This window comes from Onychostruthus taczanowskii, unplaced genomic scaffold, assembly GCF_017590055.1.
Source record: "Onychostruthus taczanowskii isolate IOZ18803 unplaced genomic scaffold, ASM1759005v1 scaffold45, whole genome shotgun sequence".
NCBI lineage: Eukaryota > Metazoa > Chordata > Aves > Passeriformes > Passeridae > Onychostruthus > Onychostruthus taczanowskii.
This window is the reverse complement of record NW_024502014.1, coordinates 907,483-933,515: the sequence shown is the minus strand read 5'-3', so window position 1 is coordinate 933,515 and position 26,033 is coordinate 907,483. Positions and strand designations below refer to the sequence as shown.

Here is a 26,033-nt window from a genome sequence, read left to right as displayed (position 1 = left end):
AGAGGAGCGGCCGAGCGGGGCTGTGCCGCAACGCCCCTCGCTATAAACGGAGCGCTCCGAGCGGAGCGGCAGGAGCGGTGAGCAGCGCGCCCGGAGCTCGGCTGAGCCCAGCCCAGCCCAGCCCAGCCGGGGCTCAGCCACCCCCGCCCGGACCCAGGTAAGCGCGTCCCGGCCGGGCACTCCGGCCAGGGGCAAGCAGAGCCTTTGCGAGCGCGGCACTGCCTCGTATGGAATTTCTGCTCGGCTTAGGCGGAGCTGGCACGGGAAGGCTCCGTCCTGCACCAAGAGCAGCCACTTAATCCGCCTTGCCCTGCGAGACCCGCTCGCTAAACCCGCTCCACGAGATTATTTTAGAGAGGACTAAGTGCCCCACGGGCTGCCAGCCCTGCCCGTGTGAGCTCTCGAGTCTTTTCGCAGTTTGAAGAGAAAGCAAGGGCGCCCTTTGGCAGGAGGCACAGCCCTCGGAGCAGTAATTCCATCGAGGCTCATCCCAACATCCTGGGAGACGCTGCCCTCGCACCTCTGCTCAGCATCAGATGAGCAATTAAATTTTTATCGCTGTGCTAAGCTCACGATAGAAATTAATCAAAAGCAAAAGTGATGCTCATGGCTTCTGGGAATTGTGCAAACAGTTTAGTTTCTCAGTCTGGCAGGCAAAGCCACTTCCAGCAGTTAGAAGCAAGTATTGGTTTAATCAGAATTTTGTAGCATACACTCTCCATAACCAGATCTATCCTTTTTCTACAGAGAAAGGATTGGAGTGATCTACAACCAGAGATTAATTTTAGTTAGTATCGTTAAAATGCCTCCCTGCCTTTTTTCCCCCCGGCCAGTTTCTAAACTTTTCTTCAACTCACACTGGACTAGAGCTCTTCAACAACTTTAGATCAAGTCCTGTAGTATATTTACTGTTCTTCCCCTCACCATGCATCAAAGCACTTAATGTTACCAGTTACTTACAAGTACAAGCCCTACCCTATATTCCTCTAAGTCAACTGGTGTATCAGTCAGGTCATGATGTGTACAAACAGTAAATTGCAGTATTCACTTACACCTATTTCTATATTTCTGCAAAACTCCTAGAATTAATGAGATGTGTGGCAATAAGGGACAGCAGGATTCTGCCCAGAGCATGCTACAGTTCAGTGTAAATTTCCATCACTTCCAAAAGCAGCAGCACTCATTTGCATTGTGTTGTGCTGCATAGCATGGGACAAGGTAGTAAATTGGCTCAGTAAAATCACAGGTTGAGGGTATAAACAGGGAATTTTTTTGTATAGGGAAGCCTCTTCTCTTGTCACTTGCATGAACCCACAGCACTAACATGATTAGATTTTTGTCTGAATAGCAGGATTAAGTATGGCCTGAAGCAGGTAATTACCATGATGATGTAGAAAGGCTTTTTAAAGTCTATTTTAGTGTCAGAAAAATGTTTCATACTCCTGAGTATGGCAGTCCATTTTGCTTGTTGCCACCGTAATCGTTTAAATTACAGCCTCTTTCAAAAATATTAAGTGCCTACAAATTCAGCTTTTGCTCTTGTATTTAGGGTTTAAAGTATATACCTTTCCAGCAGGAACACAGTATTTCTTTTCCTCTCTACAACTTGAGCTACATAGCAGAGAAAAATCAGTTGTGATTATTGTGTGCTTCCTAGTTGATGTTGTTGAACTGACAAAGCAAAGTGGCCCTGTACAATTAAGAGAAGTCACATTTATCATTAAATTTGAATATAGCTAGTCTTATTCTCCCCTTACTTTTGTTGTAGTAATAGATGGAAACAGAGATAGTTCTTGCATTGGGGGAGAGTAGAAGTGTGTTCATTTTCCATGGTGTAAGGCATCCTGCCTCCCTGCTTTGGAGCAATATGTTCTTGGGCTGGCCAGCATGTGCAAACTGCAGCTAGAAGTTACTGGTTTAAAAGGCAGCAAATGCCAGCCTGAAGTGTCAGTACCCACAGCACTGCAGAAGTGAGGAGAGTGCTGCCTTTAATGTTCAAGTACCACAACTCAACAACCTGCTTTTTACAGTCCTCTTGGAACAAGAAGATGAATTATGGTATTTGTGTTTCCTGAATAATATTAATTGTATTAAATATTGGAAAATATATTTAATTTCATTCTTTGTCATACTATAAAAAGAGGCAGATGCAGAAGGTAAACATGGTGATTTATTTACACTTTCTATAAATGTATGGGCTGACATGGAAATTAGTGTCAAAGTTAATGCCCATTTTACAAAATTCTATTTTGGATAATGGGCACTGACAGCATTTTTCTACTCCTAAGTTTTCTTCTCTGTGGTAATTTTACCCTCCATGTTTGTTAAAGTAGTGTATTTAATAGTTCTGGCATTGCCTATTGTTGAACACATTAATTAATATGGCAATTTAAAGTTACATAAATTACAAACTCTCATTCCACTGTCCTAGTTAAAATCTTGTTTATACAAAGGCATTTACTTTAAACCATTTTAAGCAGTCACAAATTACTCCTATTTGCTCATTACCTCTCTTTTTTCTCTGGAACTTGTGTTCCAGAAGTTATTAGAGTGTCACCAGCAGTACTCATAAGCTCACCTGTGGCTATAGTTGCACAAATTTTAGGGGTCTTAATCACACTCTAAGAAGCATGCAATTGTTTGAGTTGTTGGCATGTTCTCTGCACCTTAAGTATCCTTTTCTGCTTTGGTGACTTCATAAAAGGTCATATTCCTCTTGATGTGGGTACAGAACATGGATATTTATGCATTGCTTTAATCAAATACTACATCAGACTTAAATGGTTAATAGTGTGCATTTTTTAAACTGAATTTAATGGTTATCTGCTAGGAGACTACCTCAATGAGAGGAAAGATCAACTAAAATTGAATTTGGATAAGTTGTATCTGAAGCTGAGCTGGGGAGATGGATTATCAAGATTCATTGGCTTACAAATAGATCTGCTTGGGCTTTACATTGGACAATGAAAAAAGAGGGCAAATGACCAGGCTGGGAAGGGTGGTGGACAGCAAAGCAAAGTATTGCCCTCAGCTGTTTCTGATAGTAGTGCTGGCAGCACAGCAACCATCTCTCCAAAAGGAGAAGCCTAAACTTAGAATCTTGTCAGAGCTGCGAGCACGGTGAGATTGGGAGCTCAGAGCAGGGAGGATGGGGTGAAGCTACAGCCTGGCCACTACAGGTCCACAGCAGCCTGCTTGTCTTGTAGGCTCTGTGGCATGTTCAGCTAAATCTCCAGCCTCGGGGTAATCTTGGCTCAGTTTTCAAGTCTTATCTAGTTTATTGCTGCTGTTTGTTCCTGCTGCTCTCAGCTGTACAACAATTCCATCAGAAATGCAGTGACACAGATGTTGTGTTTTACCCTGTGTTCCTCTCAAAAATTAATTAGGAATTCTTCAGCATGCTTGGATGGAAGTTCACATTTTTGGACAGCTAGTCCTAAAGGTGACTATGGTGTTTTTAAGAAGTCAGCCTCTGCACTTTAGGATCAGGTTTGAGAAGGTAAAATGACAGATTGTTACAAAGAAACAAACTTAGAAATCTCATGGAATTCTGAAAACAGAATAAAAAATGTGGATCACTTCTGAAGAGAGGGAAATATTACATCGTTCTTTTCACTATTGTAGGGTTAGTTTCCACAAAACCAATAGGATTAAAGAGGTTGCTATTGCTAAGTATTTAACCTCACCTACTTACATGGAATTAACTTTGCATAAAAGTTAAAATTTTTGCATGTAAGCACAAGGTGAATTCAAATGCATTGGAGAGTTTGAGTAGGTGGCAGCCTAATGTATGCTTTGAGTTTCAGGATGCACAGAGCTCATTCATGAAGCTGAAACACTGCAGCCTGAAGAGCAGAAAGGCTCCAGGAGAACAATTTCAGTGCAATTGTGGCTGTATGTAAGAAAGTTACTAATCACAGTATCATTTTCTGTCTCTTCCTTCTGATCCCAAACACCCTAGCAGTGAAGAGCAAGCCAGCAATCTTTTGCTAATGACAGTATTTATTTTCATTCCTTTTCCATCAACAAATTTGTCTCTTAAGATCACTTTCACCAATAGACAGTCATTCTACTCAAAGCACTCATTCCATGTTCTGTGCCATTTTCTAAAATTTATCCTTTGCCAAAAAAAGAAAACAAACAAAACAAAACAAAAAAAAAAAACCAAAAAACAAAAAACCAAAAAACCCAAAATGCCACATGTACCCTGGAAGGATCTTTGTCCCTTTGGAACATTTTGGGGAATTTAACAAATTTGACCAATAAGGGGATACTCATACTTAACATTCTTTGCCTCAGCTGTAACAAAGGAAAAGAGGTTTTCTTGACTGCAAGTCCTAACAGCTGTGATTGTTTGAGACAAAGCACATATGAAACAAAATTGCTGGTCTAATAATTTTTGGTCTCATCTTCAGATGAATGACAGATTATACTAAAATTACTCTGAGCTTTCAAGTGAATTGCTACAAAGGATAGGAAACTATCATGTTCCAAATGACATGCTGTTAGTATTCTCTGCTGAACCATCATGTGAAGGAACTATGGGTTTTGGCCTTTGGTCGGGTGTCTTTTAACATTTTTATTCCATTTGTGTTTTGTTTGATAGCAAAACTGTCCAGGTATTCAGTACATAACAAGGCTAGCTAGAATGCTTGGTTACTGTTTGTGGTGTTTATCTCCTTCTATTGCAGCTGAGTAGCATTTCTCTTGTAGGCACAGAGCACAGGTAATAACTGAAGACGGCCTCACAGCAGGAGAGTGAGATCAGATTGGCAGTGCAGCAGTGAGTGGCGTGACTGAAGACAAGATAAAAAGCAGGCTACAGCCAAAGGTAAGGGGCAATATCTGAAGAAACTAGTACTGAATTTGGGCAAGGTCAATATTTAGACAGTATTTCACTGCTTGAGGTGAAAGCTATAATTAGGATTACAGCCAGAACAAAGAATGATTTAACTAAACTCCTAATTTCAGCTAATTCCCCTATTCCTTTCTTTACTTGTAAGTCATTCAACTTTGTGAGTTACTCATAGATCCTTAGCTAGTACAATCTAATAATCAGTAGATGAAGTATAGGAACAGAAATAGAAATTAAAATTCAGTGGATTCTTGAATCCACTCGGTTTTCAGAAAACAGAGGAGACACTGGAGTGCTGTGCCTCAGCATTTCTAGCTGAGAGGGACACATTGAAATAAGTAAAACATTCCAGCAAACCACTGAACAGCTGTACTTTCATGATGGGGGGCTTACGCAAGGAGAAAAATGCACAAGCTGACTTCTCTAAAAAATGTTCTGTTGGCAGCTGGCCTCCATTTAACTCTGCTTTAGCACCAGCACAGCCTGGCCAGAGCCTTTCCTTGAAGCAGGCAACACATTATGTAAAAGGTGCAGCCTGGGCTTGTTTACTGAGAAACCATTCATGCCCTTCCCAGTCTACATTTATAAGATGTATATTGCCCTTTCATCTTTTTCTTTATAAACTCCTATTGGTTTTCATCTTTTCTCCACTCATTCTTGTTGCCCAAGCCTAAATGTTTATGCAGTTTTACTTTCTTCCCCTGCCGAGGGGTAAGTCTGCTGCGACTGGAGTGGCTCAGGGTTTGTTTTCTCCATCCTCAGGCTCTCTACTTGATGTACAACAGTTAGGAATGGAAGGCATGGGACAAGAATCAATATGTATTATCAAACTAGGACTCTAGTTGTGCTGTCTTCATTGTTTTCCTCTTGGTTTTGTTATTGGCAGTTTGCATGATTAGACAATTACAGTTTTTCTCAAATCAGGTAAAAATATTTATTTTCACATGGTCTTCCTAAAATGCCGTTCAAATAAAAAGGGTTCAAAATCATTTTACCTTCAAATATATTTTATGATGATATTCCATGTTCTTAAATATAACTTTTAAAAAAAAAAAAAAAAAAAAAAAAAGCCATGTCAGTGAAGGACAGCCACACACCCAAGGAATTGCACACTAATTTTCCTAGCACTGAAGTGAACCTCATTTAGCATCTCTGGGAAGGCACAGCACTACCCCTTCTGGGCTCCTCTGCACTTGTGTTTGCTTGAGGGCTGAGACTGCACCTGCTTGAGGATGCACTGATTCACAGTATCATGGATTAGCTCACTCCAGCTGCAACAGCTGTCTTTGTTTTGCTATCTCTGGCTGGTCCTCAGTACCCACAAGGAACATCTCAGGACAGCAAAGAGGGTTCACCAATTAATTTTATTTTCAAAATAGAGCAATAAATTTTACTTTGAGGGGAAAAAAACAGGAAACAAGATGTACAAATTTGTCAGAACATCTATTTTGGGATCATTCTATTAAGTGTGCTGCCTTCCAGACAAAGCACTAAGGATCATAGTAACTTGTTTTTCCATGGGTGATAATACCTTTCACACTGACATGGATTAAGGTATCTATGTTTGACCTTTCCTTCTCTTTGATTAACCCCTTAGAAACTCACTAGTTCAATTGACTCATATATTCTCAAATTTTCTTCTAGTCCTCATAATGATCTGCCCTTAACAGGAGTTTTGTGCAACTGAAAGCACAATTGGGCCTCTATCCTTTCAGTGTTATACCTACCAACAGTTACAATGATACTAACTTCTCTTGGGCTTAGCTACATTACCATTTTAAAAGATTTTTTTTGTCTGAATAAACTCTTGTACTTTGCCAGTTACTCATACTGTTTTCTTTCCTTTCTGCCTTTGGTTCCCTTTTTCTGACCCTAATGAGCGATTCATTAAGAAGCCTCCATGCTGATCTTTTGCTTTTAATCTTTTAACTTTTCCCTCCAGGCTGTTCCTAACATTCTCATTTAGGGAAGAAAAGTCTTTTCTGAGGGGTATTGCCGTTGTGTGATATTTTCCCACACTAAGGATGTCTAAATTAATTATATAATAAGAAAAGTAATCAAGTGTCTCAGTCAGACACAGTGAACCAAATCCTATTACAGATGGCTGAATTACAAGACAAAGCTTCCTCTGAACTAAGGTGCTGAAACCTCACATCCATTTCCTTGCCCAGAAATCCACAATACATTGCCTTTGCTTCTTCAGTAAGACAAACACTATTTCTCAGCACAAAGTCAAAAGAAAAAAAGTGTTCAATGCAAGGTTTGCTTTCCTCAGAGCTGTAGCACTGACTGGTGGGAAGTTACATGGAATTCACCCGCCATGGCACTGGAAATGTAGTGATAAAGCTTTCACATTAGCTGATTTAGCTACCATGACAGACACTTCAGTGATACTGGTTCACATAGAAATGCTGCATCTGTACACATGTTTGTATTTCAGTTCAGGTCTTCATCACTCAAAGCAAAAGATTCTGTTTCTAACTTTAACCACATTGGTGAAAGGTAACAGGAATGGGATTCATTAGAGGGGAAGTCTTTTTAGGTAACACTATGCAATCTGAGCTACTCTCAGTCAACTCACCTAATTTCCATTAGATTGGAAAGTGGAACACCTCTGTATGGAGGAGGTCTCTCCATTTCTGGAATAGAAGCAGATAATTTTCAGTGTTTCTTTTCTGTCCTGCTTTCTGATTAGCCATTATAGATAAAGGTAATTGCTCTGCACAATGCATTTCTAAAGCTTGTCCTTCATTAATTTACATTTGCCTTCTGTAGTTGGGGGGGAAGCAGGGGAGTTGGGTGGGGAGTGGGATGTAAAAATGAAAAAGCCCATATTGCATATTGAGCCTGTAAAGCTCATAGGTGCATCATGCCCCAGCCTGGTGATTGAGCTCAGTGGCAGGAAAATGTTCTTTTGAGGATTAGCATACCAGGTAAGGCTTCAACACGCATCAATGTTGCCATGCACATCAAAATGTTGCTGATTTGCTTTACAACTTGAAGCAAATCTGTGTAAACTCCCTGGTGGCACCTTTCTTGCTGGTTTACAGGAAGGTACAGAAAGGCAGCTCCTTGTACCAGAAAAGCAGAAGTTATTTTTCAGGGTTTGTTGATGATCTCATTAGTATCTCACCTTTAGCTAAGGGAAGTTATTCAGGAGTGTAAATAAACTGCATGCATAATGTTCATTTTTGCTTCTGTATCTTCTGGCTCAGCAGAAGAGTTAGAGGCAATGGGAGAGGGGCAAATGACACTGGAGTCTCTGAATAAAATAAACTACTGGGGAAAAAAAAGAAGCCTCTATTTGGACTAACTGGAAATTCCACAAAGTGCTATTGCCTCCCAACTTTGTCTACAAAATTATTAGCTGTGTCCCCTACCCTTCCTCCTAGAAATATCCTTGCCTAGAGGGAGCAACAGAAACCTAATTAAAACATTATTTTTGGTACATTTATACTAGTAACACCACTGATTGAGTTATGTTTTTCACAGTAAAGCTCTAAGACAGAAAAAGGCAAAGACTGAGAAAAATCCTTTTCTCCCAGAAGTAGGGGATTTGGTTCTTGAGGAAATAGTTGAAGTTTTGTCCTTTCCATTGCAATCTCTGCCAGCAACAGAAAAGGTTCTGACAGTGATTGCATATTGCTGTGGGCATGTCACTCATGCAGTAACCATTTTATGAAATTATAACTTCTGATTTAGATGCACGAAATACCTTTTTTTTTGCTTAATTATTAACAACCACTAATACAACCAAGAGTTTAAGCTTACGTAAATCTCACCTGTTTTCACCTAGAGGCTGGTCAGCAAGCTCTGTCTTGCAATTACAGCAGTTTATGGAAGTAGCCTTTTCCCCCCAGAAAGGCCACTGTCCACCTGATAACTTCCATCTGCTGGACAAGTGCAACCACTGACTAAGACTAAGATCTGGACAATGAAACAAACTCTTTCAGTGTTGGATGCATTCCAGCTAACATTCCTTCCAGCAAGAATAGGATCAGAGACCGGTGATACTCAAAACAGCACATAAAATGTATTGTAACCCCGTATTAAGCTCTATTTGCTTGAAATCACAGTAATATAACAGCATTTCTCCTACAAGCTGGGCAGGATGGATAGTTGTAACTGCTATTTTTTGGATACTGAATAAGGAATCCTCAAGCTTCAGTGAAGAAGATTCCTGTGTGACTTAGGACATACTGATGGCTGTATGGGATGCCCAGTAAGCCAACTGTGATTTATGTAGGAACTGAAAGGAGGTGAGATACCCCACTCCTTGTACCTGACCTCTGCCCTTAGAACTGGCCATGATAAACCATGCTCACAGCAATGCTTTTCATTTCAACCTATGGTTTTTTCTTTCTAACCTCTCCACAGCATTTTTAATATAAGACTGAAATATAAATATGGATCAAGGCCAGAGTTAATCTAAATTCCCTTACTTCTCAGATTGAAGGCATTCACAATAGAATCTTATGGTGCATTACATATGGAAGCAATAGAGATATTTCAGATGTGGGGTTAGGTATCCATTTGTGTTGGATGTGCCATGCAACATAACACAAAACTTTAACAAAAAAAAACACACAAAAACTTTAAAACTTCTTACTCATGCAACTAAGCTATGAGAAAAGAAAGTTAAAATTCATCAGATTATTTCACTTACACTTAATAAACCTGAATTCGATTTCTGTCTTTTATTAAAAACAATCACATGGGGCACACTGTATTTTATATAGGCAATTCCAACTGCAATAAAGGAAATGTGTTAATTCATTCATTTACTATCACTCAGAGAAAGTAACCGTGCAGCATGTAACCTTTCACAGCTCAAACTCATCTCATTTTTATTCATTCTGGGATTGATGGCTTAATTCTGGTTAATTATTGATTCTTACAGGTACTTCCAAATACCCTAAAGATGCTTCATAACCCAGCATCAAATTTGAAGTTATAAACCTGCAGTAAAATGTGTATTCATACTAAAATATTACATCATGCTGCTATTCAGAAAACTTTTCATGTCAGTGCAGAAAACCTTAGAAATTCCAATCCTGCATTGTTCAGAAATACCCTTATTTTGCCTTTCATTTACTTTCATCTAATGTGCAGCAAATGACATTGTGAGTAGTATGAGGCAATGACACAGTCCTGAGGAGCAGACATTAGGTTAGCCTGATGATTATTGATCATTTTTGTCTCCCAGAAGGGTGCCAGTCTTCCTTTTTGGTAAAGCTAATGGCCAGAGCAGAGGTGCAAAATGCCTGGATTGATGATGGTGGTTAATGCACTTATTTCAAAGTCTTAATATGCTGCCTACATGTCTTGAGCCTCTTCTACAGACAGAGACAATCCTTTATCCTTCATTATAAACAAGAGCAGTGACTGCTTCCTGCTAAAACAACTAATTTTCATATTTAAAATTAATTTGCCTATAGGTTTAATAACCTAGATAAGGAAATTATGATATTGCTCTCTGTCAAGACAGACCAGCCAAGGTGACAGGACCCCATGAGAATCCTTTCAAATATCTTTTTTTTCTGAAGCTTAGCATTGTGCTTCAATGTTTTCATGTTTAGTTTCAGAAGTACTGAAATAGAACTATTAATCTAGAAATATATTTTACTTTGTTTATTTAATTATCTTTTCATTTCTAACTTACTGCTCTGGGGATAATTTTATATTCATATCCTTAAGGTTATATGATACCTAAGACATATTAAACACCAGAGAGTTTGCAACACATTCATGCAGCCTTGGTCAAAGAAAGAAAACAGAGATTGTTCTGATGATTAAATGGGGAAAAGAGACCAGAAAACTAAATAGAAAAGTCTAAAATATCTGACATACACAGTCAAGCCAGAGCCAGCAGTGTCTAAAACCACAACCCCACTGATCCCCCCCACAAGAGATTAAACACGCTGCATGTTGACAGTGGTTAATCTTTCCATGTTTTGGAGTCCAGTCCTGCATGGATTGAATCCAAGAATTATTTCCTTACCCTTAACAGCAGAGAAAACAAATATGTGTGTATAAGAGGAAATCGATGTTTTCTTTGAAACTTAAATCTAGAGAATCCTAAAAATGAAACCTATAAACTAAAAGAATAGTACTTACTCTTTACTTTTGGCTAGCTCTAATGTAGCCCTGTTGATCTGTCTGTCAACAAATTTTGAAAAAAAATTTCCCATAATCATTGCTATGGTAGCATTCACTAAATCACCAAGTTCTGGTGAGGTTGAGAAACTCTAGTGAAGTTGAGCAATCCTCTCTTGGCATTAACTTCTACAAGTAAAATTTTATAGAAGTATGTCCATCAGGGCCTCCCAGAATCTGGGGGAAAAAAAAAAAAAAACACATACACAAGTTGGGGATAGATGGTTAGCTTTGTCCAATGAGCTAAGTAGTAGGAAGAGATATTTCCAGTGTTTGTGGACTCTGTATGTGCAGTGAGAGTATATGCAAACAATAGCCCAAAATGTCCCTGCTACTGCAGCTGCTCTCATTATAACTGTGACATCATCACACTGTGGACTGTTAAAAAGTTGCATTCTTGTACCCAAACATCCTTAAGTGCAGAGAGATACACTGAATGACCCACTGGACATGAGTACAAGACAAGATACTCATTAGTCCAACTCATCTGGCACAAGACACGACAGTTTATGCCATTTTTTTGTTTCTAGTTTGCTCATTTTCTATTTTCAATAAAATAAACCTCATCATGACACAAACAACCCTTCTGCTCCATCTGAATTAAAAGCTGTTTGCCTTTTCCAGGATTAGGGAACTATTTAGGTAAACACAATTTGAAACAGAATAGCAGTATCATGCACTGACATTGTTCAAAGAGGCAATGACAAATCCAAGTATATTAGTAAAAGTGGGGGTTGATGGTGGTGTAAAAACTGTTAAATATGTTGCTATTTTCAAATTACTAAATTGCTTAAAATTCATAAAATGTACACACCATTTGGATAACACTGTGTAGGCTTCAATTTCTGAAAGTCCCTTAAAGAAAAAAAAAGTAATTCTAAAGTGTAATTTGCAGCAGTAAAAATAACTTTATTCAAAATTGGCTGATATTTGGATTAACAACATGTCTAGTTAGATCTAAAATCATCTTAGTTGAATAAGTAGGTGTCACTATTTTTCCATCTGCATTGCTAAAGTGAAGTTTCTTTAAAATATTCTTCTTAATTTGGGTCATCTCAAACAGAGACCATAAGCTGCATATGTCTTTGAAAATATAAAATAGCAGAATCTTATTCTAAGTCTTAAAAGTGCAAGAACTGGACTGAAGATCAGCGAAACCAGGAATGTTTTGCCAGAATATAGGAAATTAGATAAAAGCTGGTAGGTGCTAAAATAAAGTGAAAATAGTTACCCCTGGGACATTAAATAAGTACAGGTACAATTATATATATATTGCCATATGTTTTGATTTTAAATAATCTTGAACAAAAGGGATATTTTGAAAAGTTATGGTACTTGAGTCTAAACCAGCAATTCTCTTATTTTAAAATAGGAAATACAGACCTCTAGTGGTCAAAATCTATACTATGAGTTAAACTTGAAGCAATTTAAACGTCACTATGCTTAACTTTTTGCATTTTCCTCCCTCATAATCATGCGAAATCATACACACCCCCAGTTCCACTGTTCAGACATCCCACAAGCACTGATTTTTCCCAGAGGAAAAAGCCTGTTCATCTGTCCCTTTTGACATAAATTTTATGACTGAAACTGAATAGGTGAAAGATACTTGGGAAGTGAAGAGAAAATTAATGACAGTAGTCCATGAGAACAAACAGAAGATAGATGTTAATGCTTCTCAGAATAAGCCATAAGGCCATCCTACAGAAGGACAGACTCTTTTGAAGTGTGGCAGAGGAAATAAATACTGAGAAGTTCTTACAGAGAAGGTCAGAGTACATAAACAGTGCACATTTGCAAGGTAACAGGAACTGTTCTGCTAGAGCAAAAAAAGTAATAACCAGTTTAGGTTTTGATGTTCTAGAGAGCCAGACCCTGAAAGGACCACAGGCAGTTTATTTTCCAGCTATGTAGGCCAGCACAAGTGAAGCAGACCAGCTTGAGCTCTTGCAAGAGGAAGGCATAATGAATCCAAAAATAGGTTAGAGCATTAAAAAGATACAGACTTTTAAATAAATAAAGCAAACATCTCAAAATTAACAGCAATTTCAACAGACTGGCAGTTGCCTCCATTGCACAGCTGTTAAAAGAAAATGGTAAAGCCAGTGCAAGGTCCTGCAAGTTCTGTTTGTTCTGATGTCAGACCACCTCCTGATCCAAAACTGCAGAGCAGCTGGACAGCTGCTAACATAGGTCTGCTGAGGTTTGCTTTGTGTTCTTGGTGTTGTGAGCTGATGTACAGGCACTGTCTGGTGCTGTACTGCCTATCACAGCTCCTTTCCAGCAGTATTTTGATTTACTGGCATTTACAAAGTCAGATGCTGACCTCTGGAAGGTACCAGCAGCGATGACAAGAGCCCACTGTAATGGCACCACAGCTTGAATTATGTACCCTTGTTTGTATTGCTCTTTCCCTTCACAATTCATCTGTCAACTCTGGATTGAAGATATTTAGGAAAGCCATCAGTGGGAAATACAGACTGTTAGAACTAGCTGAAGAAATAAGAGCTAGGAGGAAGGTAAATCTGTGGCTTCACAACGGTACTGCTCAGGAACTCCAGGAAAGCACAGAAGGTGCTGAAATGTAGGTATAAAATAGAAGTAGCTCTATTCACTAAGACCATGAGGATAGAAAGGGTTGCTCTGTGGAATAGAAAAAGACCCCAAAAGCCTTTGCAATAAAGCATGTGTAAGTGTCATTACTTTCGCAGCAATTAGAATAAATTAGGAAGGGGAGGGACTAAATGCTTAAGATAAAGGAGAGTTTATGCCACCAGGAAGAAATAAATATATCTAGTATACTGAACATATTGTTCCAAACATTTTTCATTGTCTTTTCTCACTGTGCAAAAAAATTGCACAAAAATAGAATGCAGTATCCTCTTAAACATGGAATTATCTTCTCATTTGTAAGAAAAGCAAATAACCCACCCGCTGTCAGAAGGAAAGTGCACATTATCTAGTGATAAGGTGGATGAGCTGTGGCAGGATTTGTCAGCCTGAGTTTATTTAGTCTTTGTCAAAGCAAATATTAAGTACATTTTTGTTCAAAATCTGACTTGTGACACCTGCTTACCTATTTTTAACTGATGAAGTTCTCACAGAAAGCCACTGCTATCTTATCTTTCAGTAGGCAAAGTGCTGTTTACCTTGCATGAGCCCAGCATTCCTTGTTTCCACAGGCAGTTTAATTAGGATGCATGTCCACCCAACAGAAGCAATGAATGGAGAGGTAAATAATAGTTGATCAGTCTGAAGAATTTCATTATCAGTGACTCATTGTAATCATTGTAATTAAAAAAGGTAAAAAGTCAAACAAGACAGTACCTCAGAATAGGTACTTGCTGCTCACCAGATAATTTGTTGGAGATTGATGCCACCACACCTTTCAGTCACAATTCAATTCTGTTAGAAAAAGCACCTTGTGTGTCAGCCTTAAAATGATCTAATTATCATTATGTTAACACGGGTCATTTGAGATGCTTTACATGGAATTATCAATGTGCACAACCTAAAGGACGCATTTAACTGGCCAGTATCTGCTTTGCATGTGTGCAGCCATGATCCTGGGACAAGCAGATGAACTGTGGCAAGTGAGAATAACAGGAAAAACTGAAGGTGGTATGGGAAAGAAATCACTGCCTGTGAGGAATTCACAGTGCTGTAGTGGCCCTCACTACTCAGCACAGCCCTGGGCCCATGCCTTCCAAAAAAAATTACCTTCTCCAACTTTGAAGCTTTTCCTAATGCTCTGAAGTTACAGTTGTGCTCAAGGAAGTAGATCCAACCTGAGGCTAGCTCTGAAAGTTTAGAATTTTCAGGAAATTTAAAAATTCCATTTGGGATTATCAGTGTGTTCCTTAGTGTGCTTCATTTGTACAGCTCCTACGAGGTTCATTCTCACAGCAACGTTCAGACAGTTTTCAGATACCCAGATGGCAATCCATATGTGTTTACCCAAAAGCAATCACATTACATATTTCTGCTTCCTTGTCATTTACTGAAAATATTGATGGATTTCTTTTAATTATTGATTGCAATTCCTTAGTATAATTTAATAGTCACAGCATACCAGACACATCGCTTGCACAATTCCACTGACTTCAGTGTTACGCTAAAGCCTTTTACCTCCAGAAGGATTACACAGTCTTGCAGAGGAAGATTGAGGTATAATACTATTTCCTGAAAAAATTCCTGATTCTTCATGGGAATTGCTCTGCCTTTTTTTATTTCCCAAGCACTCCAGAATTTGCTCAGGCAATTCAATACCTCAGAGTGCCAGACATTTATTCCCAACTGAATTATTTTTTATTTTAACACTTTTCTGAAAAGGTAATAGAATCACTGTTACTCTTTCTCTAAAGTACATATGCTATTAATTAGTTTCAGCTAAAGCTTCTACTGACATGAAACAGTACAGGTGGCCATGTGGGCAGAAAAGGGAAATTGGAAGCAAAACACCACAATGCAGTACACTGAAGGGGTACATGAGGAGACCATGGGAAAATTGCCTTGGCATCTACCATTGTGGAGAATCAACCCCACCAAAAGGGAATAGTCACCCTCAGCTGCATTTGCCTTTTAAACACTGAATCTATCACTCAGTACCCACAGAGCCAAATTGTACCAGGAACTGGTGAATCTTGTCACTGAGAAAGGTCTTGCCCAGCCTTAACCAGGCCTGACCCATAATATTGCCAGTCACATTTGCACAGGTGATCTCCTGAGCAGAAACTTCACTACAGATTCTTACTGCAAAACTGTGGGCTGTAACTTTAGTGGGTATATAAGGGAGCAAAGAATTGACCATACAGCACCAGCCTGTAGCTAGGACAGGGCAAATGTTGCCAGACCTTGATGTTGCAGAACATATCAGTTACTGTCAAAGTTACTTTCATAACCAAGGGATGAGATAAGGATATATCTTGAAATCTTTCTATTGTGGTTTCCCTGTCCCAGGGATAGGCTGACCTTCCACAGAGCCAAACACCTTGTATTTAAGATTTGGCACAGTTTAAAAGCCAGGTTTTGCTCAGGATGTACTAAAATGCCACATGTGATCAGAATGGTGAACCTTCCTTTGTGTTAACTCTATTTGCTTGGCTTTTTAATTTCTTAAACATGGCAAAAATAGTTGAAGTAATTTAGAGACATCTGTGCCAACTGAAGCAACAAGACTAATACACAGAATGAATTGAAGGGACTGGGAAGTGTTGCATGACACATCTTGACAAAGTGTCTGTTAGTTGCATTTTACTAGATAAACTTGATAGAATTATCAAGAACCTAAATTTGGACATTACCCTGCTAGTTTTGTAGAAATGAATCAGGTTATGAATGCACACATATGCTAGAACATGAACTGAGACAGAGAAATAACAAGTCTTCAAAAGGCTAAGAGCCAAAGGGTGACCTTGCTCACAAGATCCTGCCTGCAACCCATATTCTGGGTTCAGTTCCTGGCTCTTTCAGACTTCTGGTGTGGGCTTTGCTGTGCCTCACTTCCCTATTAAAAACAGAATAATTTGTAAAAAGATTTGTCTTCCAACCAGAGCCAGTCAAACACTAAACTCTGTGGCATTCTGAATTTAAAGGACCATCAGTGCTGACCAGTCAAATAACGAGCAGCTGCATCTATACCATCGCTGGTGTGTCTGTAATGATGGGCACCTCTGCTTTCTGAATGCACCTGTACTGCCCAGGGTCTCAGGGTGGGTCTTAGATTTATATAAAGGGTTTCTTTGCTGTTTGGGGTTGGCTTTGTTTTGGTTTTGAAGCCAAAGTATTTCAGTTAATCTTTGTTTTAAGGAGCGCAAGTTAGGTTTGGCTTATGGCTGGATCATGAAAACAATAAACACTACTCTGCAATAATAACTATAATTTTTTTTTTTTTGTTTAAACATCCATTATTGTTCAGGAAAGACTATCTGTTTTTAGACTCTGGAAAGTAACGAGTATTAGAGTCACTTACACTGTATTACCTGCTTTCTAAAGTAATCAGTCATTAATAAGGAAAGGATTCTTACAAAAACACACAGGCCTTGGCAAACCAAACAGGTGCTCTTTAAAGGAGATTTCATACCCTTACTGAACACTTAATATGATCCAGAAATACACCTTCGAGTCTGGGATGCATAAATTTTGTCAGCAACTGAAAAAGTAATATGTTCTCCCTTGCACCCTTCTTAAACTCTTAGTACAGTAATTAATGTACAACAGATCAGGACATGTCTGGATTTTCAGATTTTTTTTTCTCTCCTCACTAGTAGCTAAATGTCATCATTCCAAGCCAGATGGAGAGCTAAGTAACCTCTGAATATTTAATGTATTTTTGGTAGAACAGAATACTAGACTGTGCGCTTTCATCTTTTTCTGTGATGTAAAAATTTTGTCAAAGAATTAAGTTCAGTGCATACAAAAAAATTTCTAGTGATTAATTTCAGAGATACAAATGAGTACCTAATCTAAATTCACTTATTTTCTTAATTCATTGCAGTTTGTATTTACATACTTAATTAGTATTCAGAGTGCTTAAGTTTAGTTTCTGAGATATCTGAATAACTTACCTCATTAAATATGTCACCTATTTATGGAAAGAAAATAATCTAAATAATCTGCTGACTTTATAGTTATCTGCTATTTTCAGTCTCTTATTATTTTTGACATATGTTTACTAGCCAGTATTATTTTAAATTGGAACTTTATTAATTGAAAGAGGTTTTTTAGACTTCATTTGTGTTAAAAATAATCTAAAAATGCTCAGCCTACTCCTAACATTCTTACCTCTGTTTTACTCTGCAAAGTCTGTATCAAAATACAAATTGGTTGATAAAACACTTGAAGATGGCTTATTTTAAAATTCAAAGACATTGACACATTGTGTTAGACTTGACAAAACACTTGACATTTAGTTGAGAATTGTTAAAAATTAAATCCCTATCACAAATACTGTTTTCTTCCTCTTTCCCCCTCCTAGGTGTGAGCTTCATATTTTCTCCCTGAAACGACGTTACAGCTGAGGAGTTCAAGATGATTCCAAATTACTCTACTGAAGAAACTGTTAAAAGAATCCACGTGGACTGTCCTGTTTCAGGTCGGCACAGCTACATCTACATTATGGTTCCAACCGTTTACAGCATAATCTTTATCATAGGCATATTCGGGAACAGCCTGGTCGTTATCGTCATTTACTGCTACATGAAACTAAAAACCGTAGCCAGCATCTTTCTTCTCAACCTGGCCCTGGCTGACTTGTGCTTTTTGATAACGCTGCCCCTGTGGGCAGCCTACACGGCCATGGAGTACCAGTGGCCTTTTGGCAACTGTTTGTGCAAGCTGGCCTCGGCGGGGATCAGCTTCAACCTGTACGCCAGCGTGTTCCTGCTCACCTGCCTGAGCATCGACCGCTACCTGGCCATCGTGCACCCGGTGCAGTCGCGCGTCCGCCGCACCATCTTCGTGGCCCGCGTGACCTGCATCGCCATCTGGCTGCTGGCCGGCGTGGCCAGCCTGCCCGTCATCATCCACCGCAACATCTTCTTCGCTGAGAACTTGAACATGACGGTCTGCGGCTTCCGCTACGAGAGCAACAACACGACGCTCCGGGTCGGGTTAGGGTTATCCAAAAATTTGCTGGGCTTTTTAGTTCCTTTTCTGATCATATTAACAAGCTACACCTTAATTTGGAAGACTCTGAAGAAGGCGTATCAAATTCAAAAAAATAAGACTAGAAACGATGATATCTTCAAGATGATTGTAGCAATTGTGTTTTTCTTTTTCTTTTCCTGGATTCCTCATCAAGTCTTCACTTTTCTGGATGTGTTGATCCAATTACATGTAATAACAGATTGCAAAATCACCGATATTGTGGATACAGCTATGCCCTTCACCATTTGTATCGCTTACTTTAACAACTGTCTGAATCCCTTTTTTTATGTTTTTTTTGGAAAAAACTTTAAAAAATACTTCCTTCAGCTAATAAAATACATCCCACCAAACGTCAGCACACATCCAAGCCTCACAACCAAAATGAGCTCCCTCTCCTATCGGCCACCAGAAAATATCCGCTTGCACACCAAAAAGACTGCCGGGCCTTTCGACACCGATTGAGGCATTTCACAAAGTTCTTCTTTTGAACAACCTTGCGAAGCAGCAAGAACAACAAGATTCATCTGCAGTCCTGAACATCACAGCTCATTACAGCAACACTGGATCACCTCAGAGAAATCTTACTGTAAAGAGTCAGCAGTGGCCTTTCAGCTCATGTTGTAAAGAGGACTGCTTCATTTGCATTTGGTTTTTCTTTACTGAAAGCAGCCTAAGTGTTGGACAGGTGTGTCAGAGTTCCTGCCACATCCCACCGTTTGCTTGGAACTACGAAAGAAGGGGAGGGAAAACTCCTAACTTTAGTTCACAGGTGTTTCAAAAGGAAAAGCTTCTATAAATAACATGAAACACAAAGAACCTGACTTGCATATATGTGAGTTATTCTGTTGAAGAAGTGAAGCTTTGTTTCTTGTTTTGTTGGTTTATTTTTAATTACATAAATGTCCTATAATCATATTTATAATATATTTTCAAATATATGCTATATATAGAGGCCCAATTTTAAACTCAAATGGAAATTTAAGGTCCTTGAAATTGGTCTTATTCTGATTTATGCTACTATTTTTTTAATGGCAATTTTTTCATAATAATATATGCAATAAAATGCAGATTTATTTATTAAATATAGAATAAATATATTTTTAGATTTATATTCCTACTCATACATTTCAAACACTGCTTCAGAAATGTACATTTATATCTCAAGGGGTATTTTTGTAGTAGTTAAAAAAATAACTATGTGCACAGAAACAGGGTTCACTCAGCCTTTCATGATAAGCCCTGACTTTGAAGAACTTTATATACAGAAGGAGTTGACTCCATACTCTGTATGACTAAAATTAAAAAAATTCAAATTCCTGCACATTTATTAAACTCATATACCGATAAGCAAAAATATGACAATGCTTATGCATCAGTTTAACTAATAATACTTTTAGTCCCATCACAAAACATCCAAGATCAAACTTTACTTGGCTTTTATGGAATCTCTCTCCATTTATATAAAATTATGCCCAAGGTATTTTCTCACTGTACAACATTTTTTTATTTATGTGGAACAAATTCAGATTTATACTAGCATAAATCAGAACTAAAGTCTGGCTCAAAGTCTCATTACAAATCAAGAGGAAAGGTGACAAGCACTGTGGGAAGTTTCCACCAATGATATCCTCATATGTGTCTTTTTCACCTCAAATAATGAGCTTCAGATAATATTTATGCCTGATTCACACCCATTTATTGTCCTCAAAGATAATGAGTTCATAAATAGTTTTTGACACTACAAAACTTACGAAAAAATCAAAAACTTTGCATATATCATGTGGAAAATCACATGTTCCTTAAAAAATTAGAGTATTTACTATTTTCAAAATCACACCTCTAATGTGGCTTTGTCTCAAGTAGCGAGTGGTTGGATTATCCATATTTTCTGATGATCAAAATCAAAACACACAAAACAGTTATTTCTGTAGTTTAATACTTCTTAAGGAAAAAATGGGCCTACAACCAGATCTAGAAATCTTCCTACTCTTTTATTCACTTGTACTAGGGAAGTTTTTTTCAGTTTTGCCTCTGTTCTTCCAGCTGCAAAAATGGGAACAATGTGTCTACTCACATACATTGCAAGGCGCTGTGACGAGTCACAACTTCTAAAGCTGTATGATAAAAAAACCTCTTTTTCATTAAAATTTTAAGTTAATTGCAAGCTAGCATCTTGACATTTGAAGCCTGAATGTCATTTAACTATGTCATTTAAAGACATATTTAAATTGTTATACTGAATTCTTTCTATTTAGCTCACATGTGAGACAGCCATTTGCTTAAATTGAATATGGCAATAACCCGACGCATTATCAATAGCACAGAAGAGGACCGGTGCCCTAAGCTGACAAAGCTATCTAAGCTGACAAAGGACTGGCAGAGATTGTCATTTATCTGTATATTTTGTTCATGGACACACATGCTGAGCAGCATCGGGGGCTTCCCCTGGCAGAAGCATCTCTGTCCAGCCATAATTCTGTGTGCTGTGCTTGCCACCTGCTGGATGCAGCCACAAATTTGCTTTACATCTCAAAAGTTGTTACAGGAAGAAACAGCAACACTTCCCTGCCGCCTGAAGGATCTGAAGATCCTCACTGTGGCAAAACTCCTTGCCACAAACTTGTCCATCTGAGAAGCCAGTAACTTCCTTGACAGGGTCTAAGCAAGCGTTTTCTCATCACCTGCTCATCCCTTCAGTCACTGAAACCCAGCGTCCCCCAGTGACCACAACAGGGAGCTCATTTGCAAAACATTGACTGCATTACTACAGGAGTCATCTCAAAGAGAAGACATAAAAATCAAAGCCATTGGTTACTGATCTTGATCGTTTCATGCCAGATCCTGCAGTTTTAAGAGGCTGTGTATCCTAAGCTACTGGTGCCACCTGCATCTGCCTGTGCCATGTGAAAAAGCAGGAGCATGCACATTCAGCTGTGTCACTGCAGGAAAGGTAGGAAGGGACTGCACCTGGTGTGCTCCGAGGGCAGCACAGACCTTGAATCGATAGGCAAAGAAAGTGGAGGGGAAAGCTTTCCTAAATAACACAGGGAAATTTCCTTACTCCTAAGGAGTAAGGAAACAATCATCAGCTGCCAAATATGCTAGCTCCTTAAAAGAAAAAAAAAAAAAAATCAGCAGATAGCAGATACTGGAAAGCCACTCTAACTGGGTAACAGCAAGAAGTAAATTCCTTGAAGCACAGAGTTACTGTGTACAACCAGATGCTGCAGTTTCACAACACCCCAAACTGACAGCCAAGGGAAGAGCCCACAGGATGGGCACCCACACCACTTCCATCATGTATCTGCACCCAAGGCAGGTGCTGGGAAATGTGTTATTGCTGAGCCTTACACTCCCCTGCCCACCTGTGTGTGGGGCAGGCAGAGCACAGGCGAGGCAGAGGGACAGTCTGGCCTTTGCTGGGGACCCTTGGCCCTGTGGTCCCTACTGAGGGGCAGAATATTCTTTAGGGCAAGGACCTACCCAATGCCAGCAAAGGACGGAGTAAGATTTGGCTCTGTATGACTTTGCCATCTCTGGGGAACTTTGGATTGAGTCCTCTAATATCAAAAGAAAACTGGTAGATGTTTAAGAGCAAACTCCCATTACCTCAAAAACCACAAAGCTAAAACTATTAATATGCAATAGTATGCAGTTATTTTTAAAAGAAGTATCCACAGTGCTTTTCATTGCTGTGATGACCAGAGTAAAATGCTACAAACTCTTAGTCTGTCCTTGTACCTCACTGTGTTGTGAGGAGCCCAAGACAGTACTAATGGGAACAGCATATAACCCTAAATACAGGCATTACAACCCCCATTCCACCACAATTTGATTTATTTGAATGAACAATTTTTTTTTTTGCTGAATAATTACTCAATTACATATTTGACATGTACATGCATATTATCTATTTCTATTTGTTGTGCAATAGTACTTATGTGACTCATGTTTTGTGCTCTACTCCCTGCTTGTACGCCCATCCTAAATCATACTGTATAATCTACACTGGTTAGCCCAAATTCCAACAAAATCATTACAGATAGAGCAGGAATTAATCTGGCTTCTCAGCCTAACAATTTCCTCGTGTTTACATTGTTAATCAAGAGGTTGCAGAGTAAGCACAAGACCAAAAGTCCTTTACCTTGCCAGCATTACTATTTAGGTGATAGTTTCCTTTGTCTACTTGAAACTGTGACAGCACCAGAGAATACAGTAAGTTTTCTAGTTTTGCTTGAATAGCTTCAGCAAAGGTTTCTTTTGATAAACCTGACCTCCTTTTTAAGTATACTGAAGTGCAGGTATTCCCAGGGAAATATTTGCCACTGCAAGGAGAAACAAATCCTTGGGAGAGGGTGGTTGAAGGCCTAAAACAGGGACTTGTTGAATTTGTAAATATTAAGTGTTAAATGTAAATATTTATTTTTGGTTTTGCAACAGACTGGAGGGAAAAACACACACACAAAGAATAAATCATTCAGCTTAGTGCAAAGCCAGGGCTGTTCTATCAATCACTGAGTGCACCTCCACAGCGACCTCCCAGCCAAGGCTGAGCTAACAAATCCTCAATGCTACAGCCCAGCCCAAGCTCAGTGTCACCAGGGAGCTCTGCAGGTGTGGCAGGACACTCGAGGAACAGGGACAGAGCAGATCATGTCTGAGAGTTGAGTGATCTTTTTAGTGGACTAGTGCCATGGGCTCCAGCTTTGTATTTGGAAAGTTAGGTAACAAAATCTAGGTATTATTTTCTTTTCAATATTTTTGTGCAGTTGCAATTTGTGACTCATGGATGTTAATTGTTTTCTCTTTCAATAGCCATAGTTTTATATTGTAGAAGTTTACCTCGATTATATAACAACTTTCACTGTCTGAAGTATTACTGAAAACATACAGGTCATCAATAAATGTCATTGTGAAAGTCATCTCCACTTCTGTGTTGAGCACCCAAAGCAAAGAGATCTGTTTCTGTGTTGTTGTAAGTACTATACTGTTATCTGTATAACTACAGCTATATATATGTATATAGAAATAATTTTTAGGCAATATCATCCTTAAAGTATTTCTGTAACTTTTTTTACCACTATTCCTCATTGCTTTTAACCTCTATCCTCACCCAGCTCTCCCTTAAATCTTTGAGATTAACAGGTTGTGTCTGCAATTCTTATTGGAGAAAATACCTAGGTAGCTCCAAAATCACTTGTAGAACAGCAGTTCAGTAATTCATTTCTGTATCCCAGAACAGACTAAGCTAATGAAGTTTACTTGGAGTGGAGACTTAGTAAATTCCTAATTTTCCTACATACAAATTGGAGTTTGAAGCCAAATTTAGGCTTAGCCTTTTAGAAAGTAAATTTAATTTTAGGGACAGATTTATTTAGAATACTGTGTTAAACACAGGATCACATTACATTATCAATAATGGCCTTGAACAGCCTGACTCAGGCTGCCTGTAGCTGAGTATTCGATGTAAATAGATCCACTTGGAATGTAAGCAGTGCCACATCATACTGCAGCTGCAGTGGGAGCAGCTTCATGTTCCAGAAGGGAACCTGATGATAACAAGATATGATAATAAGAAGGGATAACAAGATATGATAATATGATTGGGGAGGGGAGGAGGGGTTGACAGTGAAAAGAATGGTAGATTGGATTTTGCCATTTCCAATTTGTATGAAAATAAAATAGAACTCAGTCCCTGCATATCCCTGTTAAAACTCACTTCATACCGTGTCTTACAGTGTCACATAAAAAAGTGAAAAACTGTTAAAGGTTAGGCCTGTGAAATTTTTATAGTTTATCTACTGTATAACTTATTTTCTATGTATATTAGTTATTCCTGAGCTTTGTGTACTGGTAGTGTTGTTAGGCTGCAACTAAGCAAAGGCTCTGGGGCAGGAGGACAGACAGAGTCCTACCTTGAAGCTTTATCATGAGCGATCAGAGGTTAAGAATTGTTAGAAAAGGATGGAAAGCAAAGACTGTTGCTGGACAAATACAAAACTGTAAAGATAATTAACCCCATTAAGTAGCATTTTAAGAAAAATTTTTGAACCAAAGTCAGACAGATAATTAAAAATAAAACAAAAAAAAAAATACTGAAAGAGAACTTCTACTCCACTTGGAATTACAGAGAATTTCAAGCATCTCCAACTCATATTCTCAAGCAAATGCAAACCTGGCCATTTCTGTGAAATTGAGTAAATAAACAGAAAAGTTGAAGTTAAAAGAAGTGTGTAAGATACTAGCAGCCATTTTGTTGCTATTGACTTTTCTTTCAGAAAAAAAAAAAAAAAAAAGTGGAATTATGCACTTGAAATCCATCAGTTAAATACATGCCCAGGAAAGGGAAACAACATATTGCCTATGGACTTAGATGAGCTTTGCATACCAAGCCTGAATCCTCCTCCTGCTTAGCTAAGCCTGAATCTTCCTCATGCTTAGTTTATCACATGGTGCACAACTACACCAAAAAAAAAAAACAACACCCCAAAACAGCTAAACCAGAACACAAAACAGAAATAAATTAATTTTGTGAAAATATGTATTACAGCAGTGCTATTTAATTTTCAAATCACCTATTAAACACTAAAGGATCTAAAATAAATGACTATAAACTTGTTAAAGTAAATTTTAAGCTTCTATAAGGATTATGTTTTGCACTGTAAAAAGATCAGGAATGAGAAGCAAGGTTCCAGACCCAAAGCCCACTGTCTGTACAGCAGCACCTATAAAGTGAGGCCACGTGTATGATTTGCAGGATGCCTTTCAAAGGCAAGACATAAATAAGTGCACCTGAGGTGGAATGTCACCTGCCAGAGCATTGTTAATGTTGAACATGATTTTTGTGACGTGATTATTCCAGATACAAGTGGAAAGAAGCAGTAGAAAGGCATACTCTGTATACTAGACTACTATACAGTACCATTTTTACATGTTAAATTCTGAAAAATTATATTTCTGGCATTTTTTATTTTCTCTGCTTATCTGTGATGGTTCTCTATATTATGATCTGTCATTTTTACATGCACTGTTCTGTTTAAAAAGAAAATAACACATTTTCAACAGCTTTCTGTCTAACACAACTTCAAAACCAGTAACCTTTTTCACAGAGCTGTCTACATCAGACTGATTGTATTTTGAAATACTGAAAATATTAAAACAATACAAAATAACTTTAAATAAGTGTCAGTTTAACTTATTCTTCACACTGTATGTTTAGACGGTTTCTCTCAAGTTTTGTTTCTCATTAACCCTACAAGTAACTGTTTTTAAGTCAGCAACATGGAGGAGAACCATGTACAGAGTCTGACATGAGCACTTGACTCTAGAAAAGGTACATTATCTGTACAGTTTATACCCTGGAAATTCTACAGTT

At 38.5% G+C, this 26,033-nt stretch overlaps 1 protein-coding gene across 3 annotated transcripts; it reads left to right on the top strand.

Annotated features, from left to right (window-relative positions):
* Window positions 1-100: 100 nt before the first annotated feature.
* Window positions 101-25,831, top strand: AGTR1 (angiotensin II receptor type 1). 3 transcript variants are annotated; one of them, XM_041414402.1, is made up of 4 exons: window positions 115-157; window positions 3,807-3,894; window positions 4,714-4,831; window positions 17,988-25,831. In XM_041414402.1, the coding sequence occupies exon 4, from the start codon at window positions 18,041-18,043 to the stop codon at window positions 19,118-19,120; it is 1,080 nt and encodes a 359-aa protein (XP_041270336.1). In that variant the 5' UTR covers window positions 115-157; window positions 3,807-3,894; window positions 4,714-4,831; window positions 17,988-18,040; the 3' UTR covers window positions 19,121-25,831. The 3 variants fall into 3 exon arrangements, with proteins under 3 accessions (XP_041270335.1, XP_041270336.1, XP_041270334.1); XM_041414401.1 differs by lacking the exon at window positions 3,807-3,894 and having other exon boundaries at window positions 101-157; XM_041414400.1 differs by lacking the exon at window positions 115-157 and having other exon boundaries at window positions 1,106-3,894.
* The last annotated feature ends 202 nt before the right edge of the window (window positions 25,832-26,033 follow it).

Bases quoted from the DNA above. Each gene is read 5' to 3' on its own strand.
- AGTR1 (XM_041414401.1), top strand. From the start codon at position 18,041: ATGATTCCAAATTACTCTACTGAAGAAACTGTTAAAAGAATCCACGTG.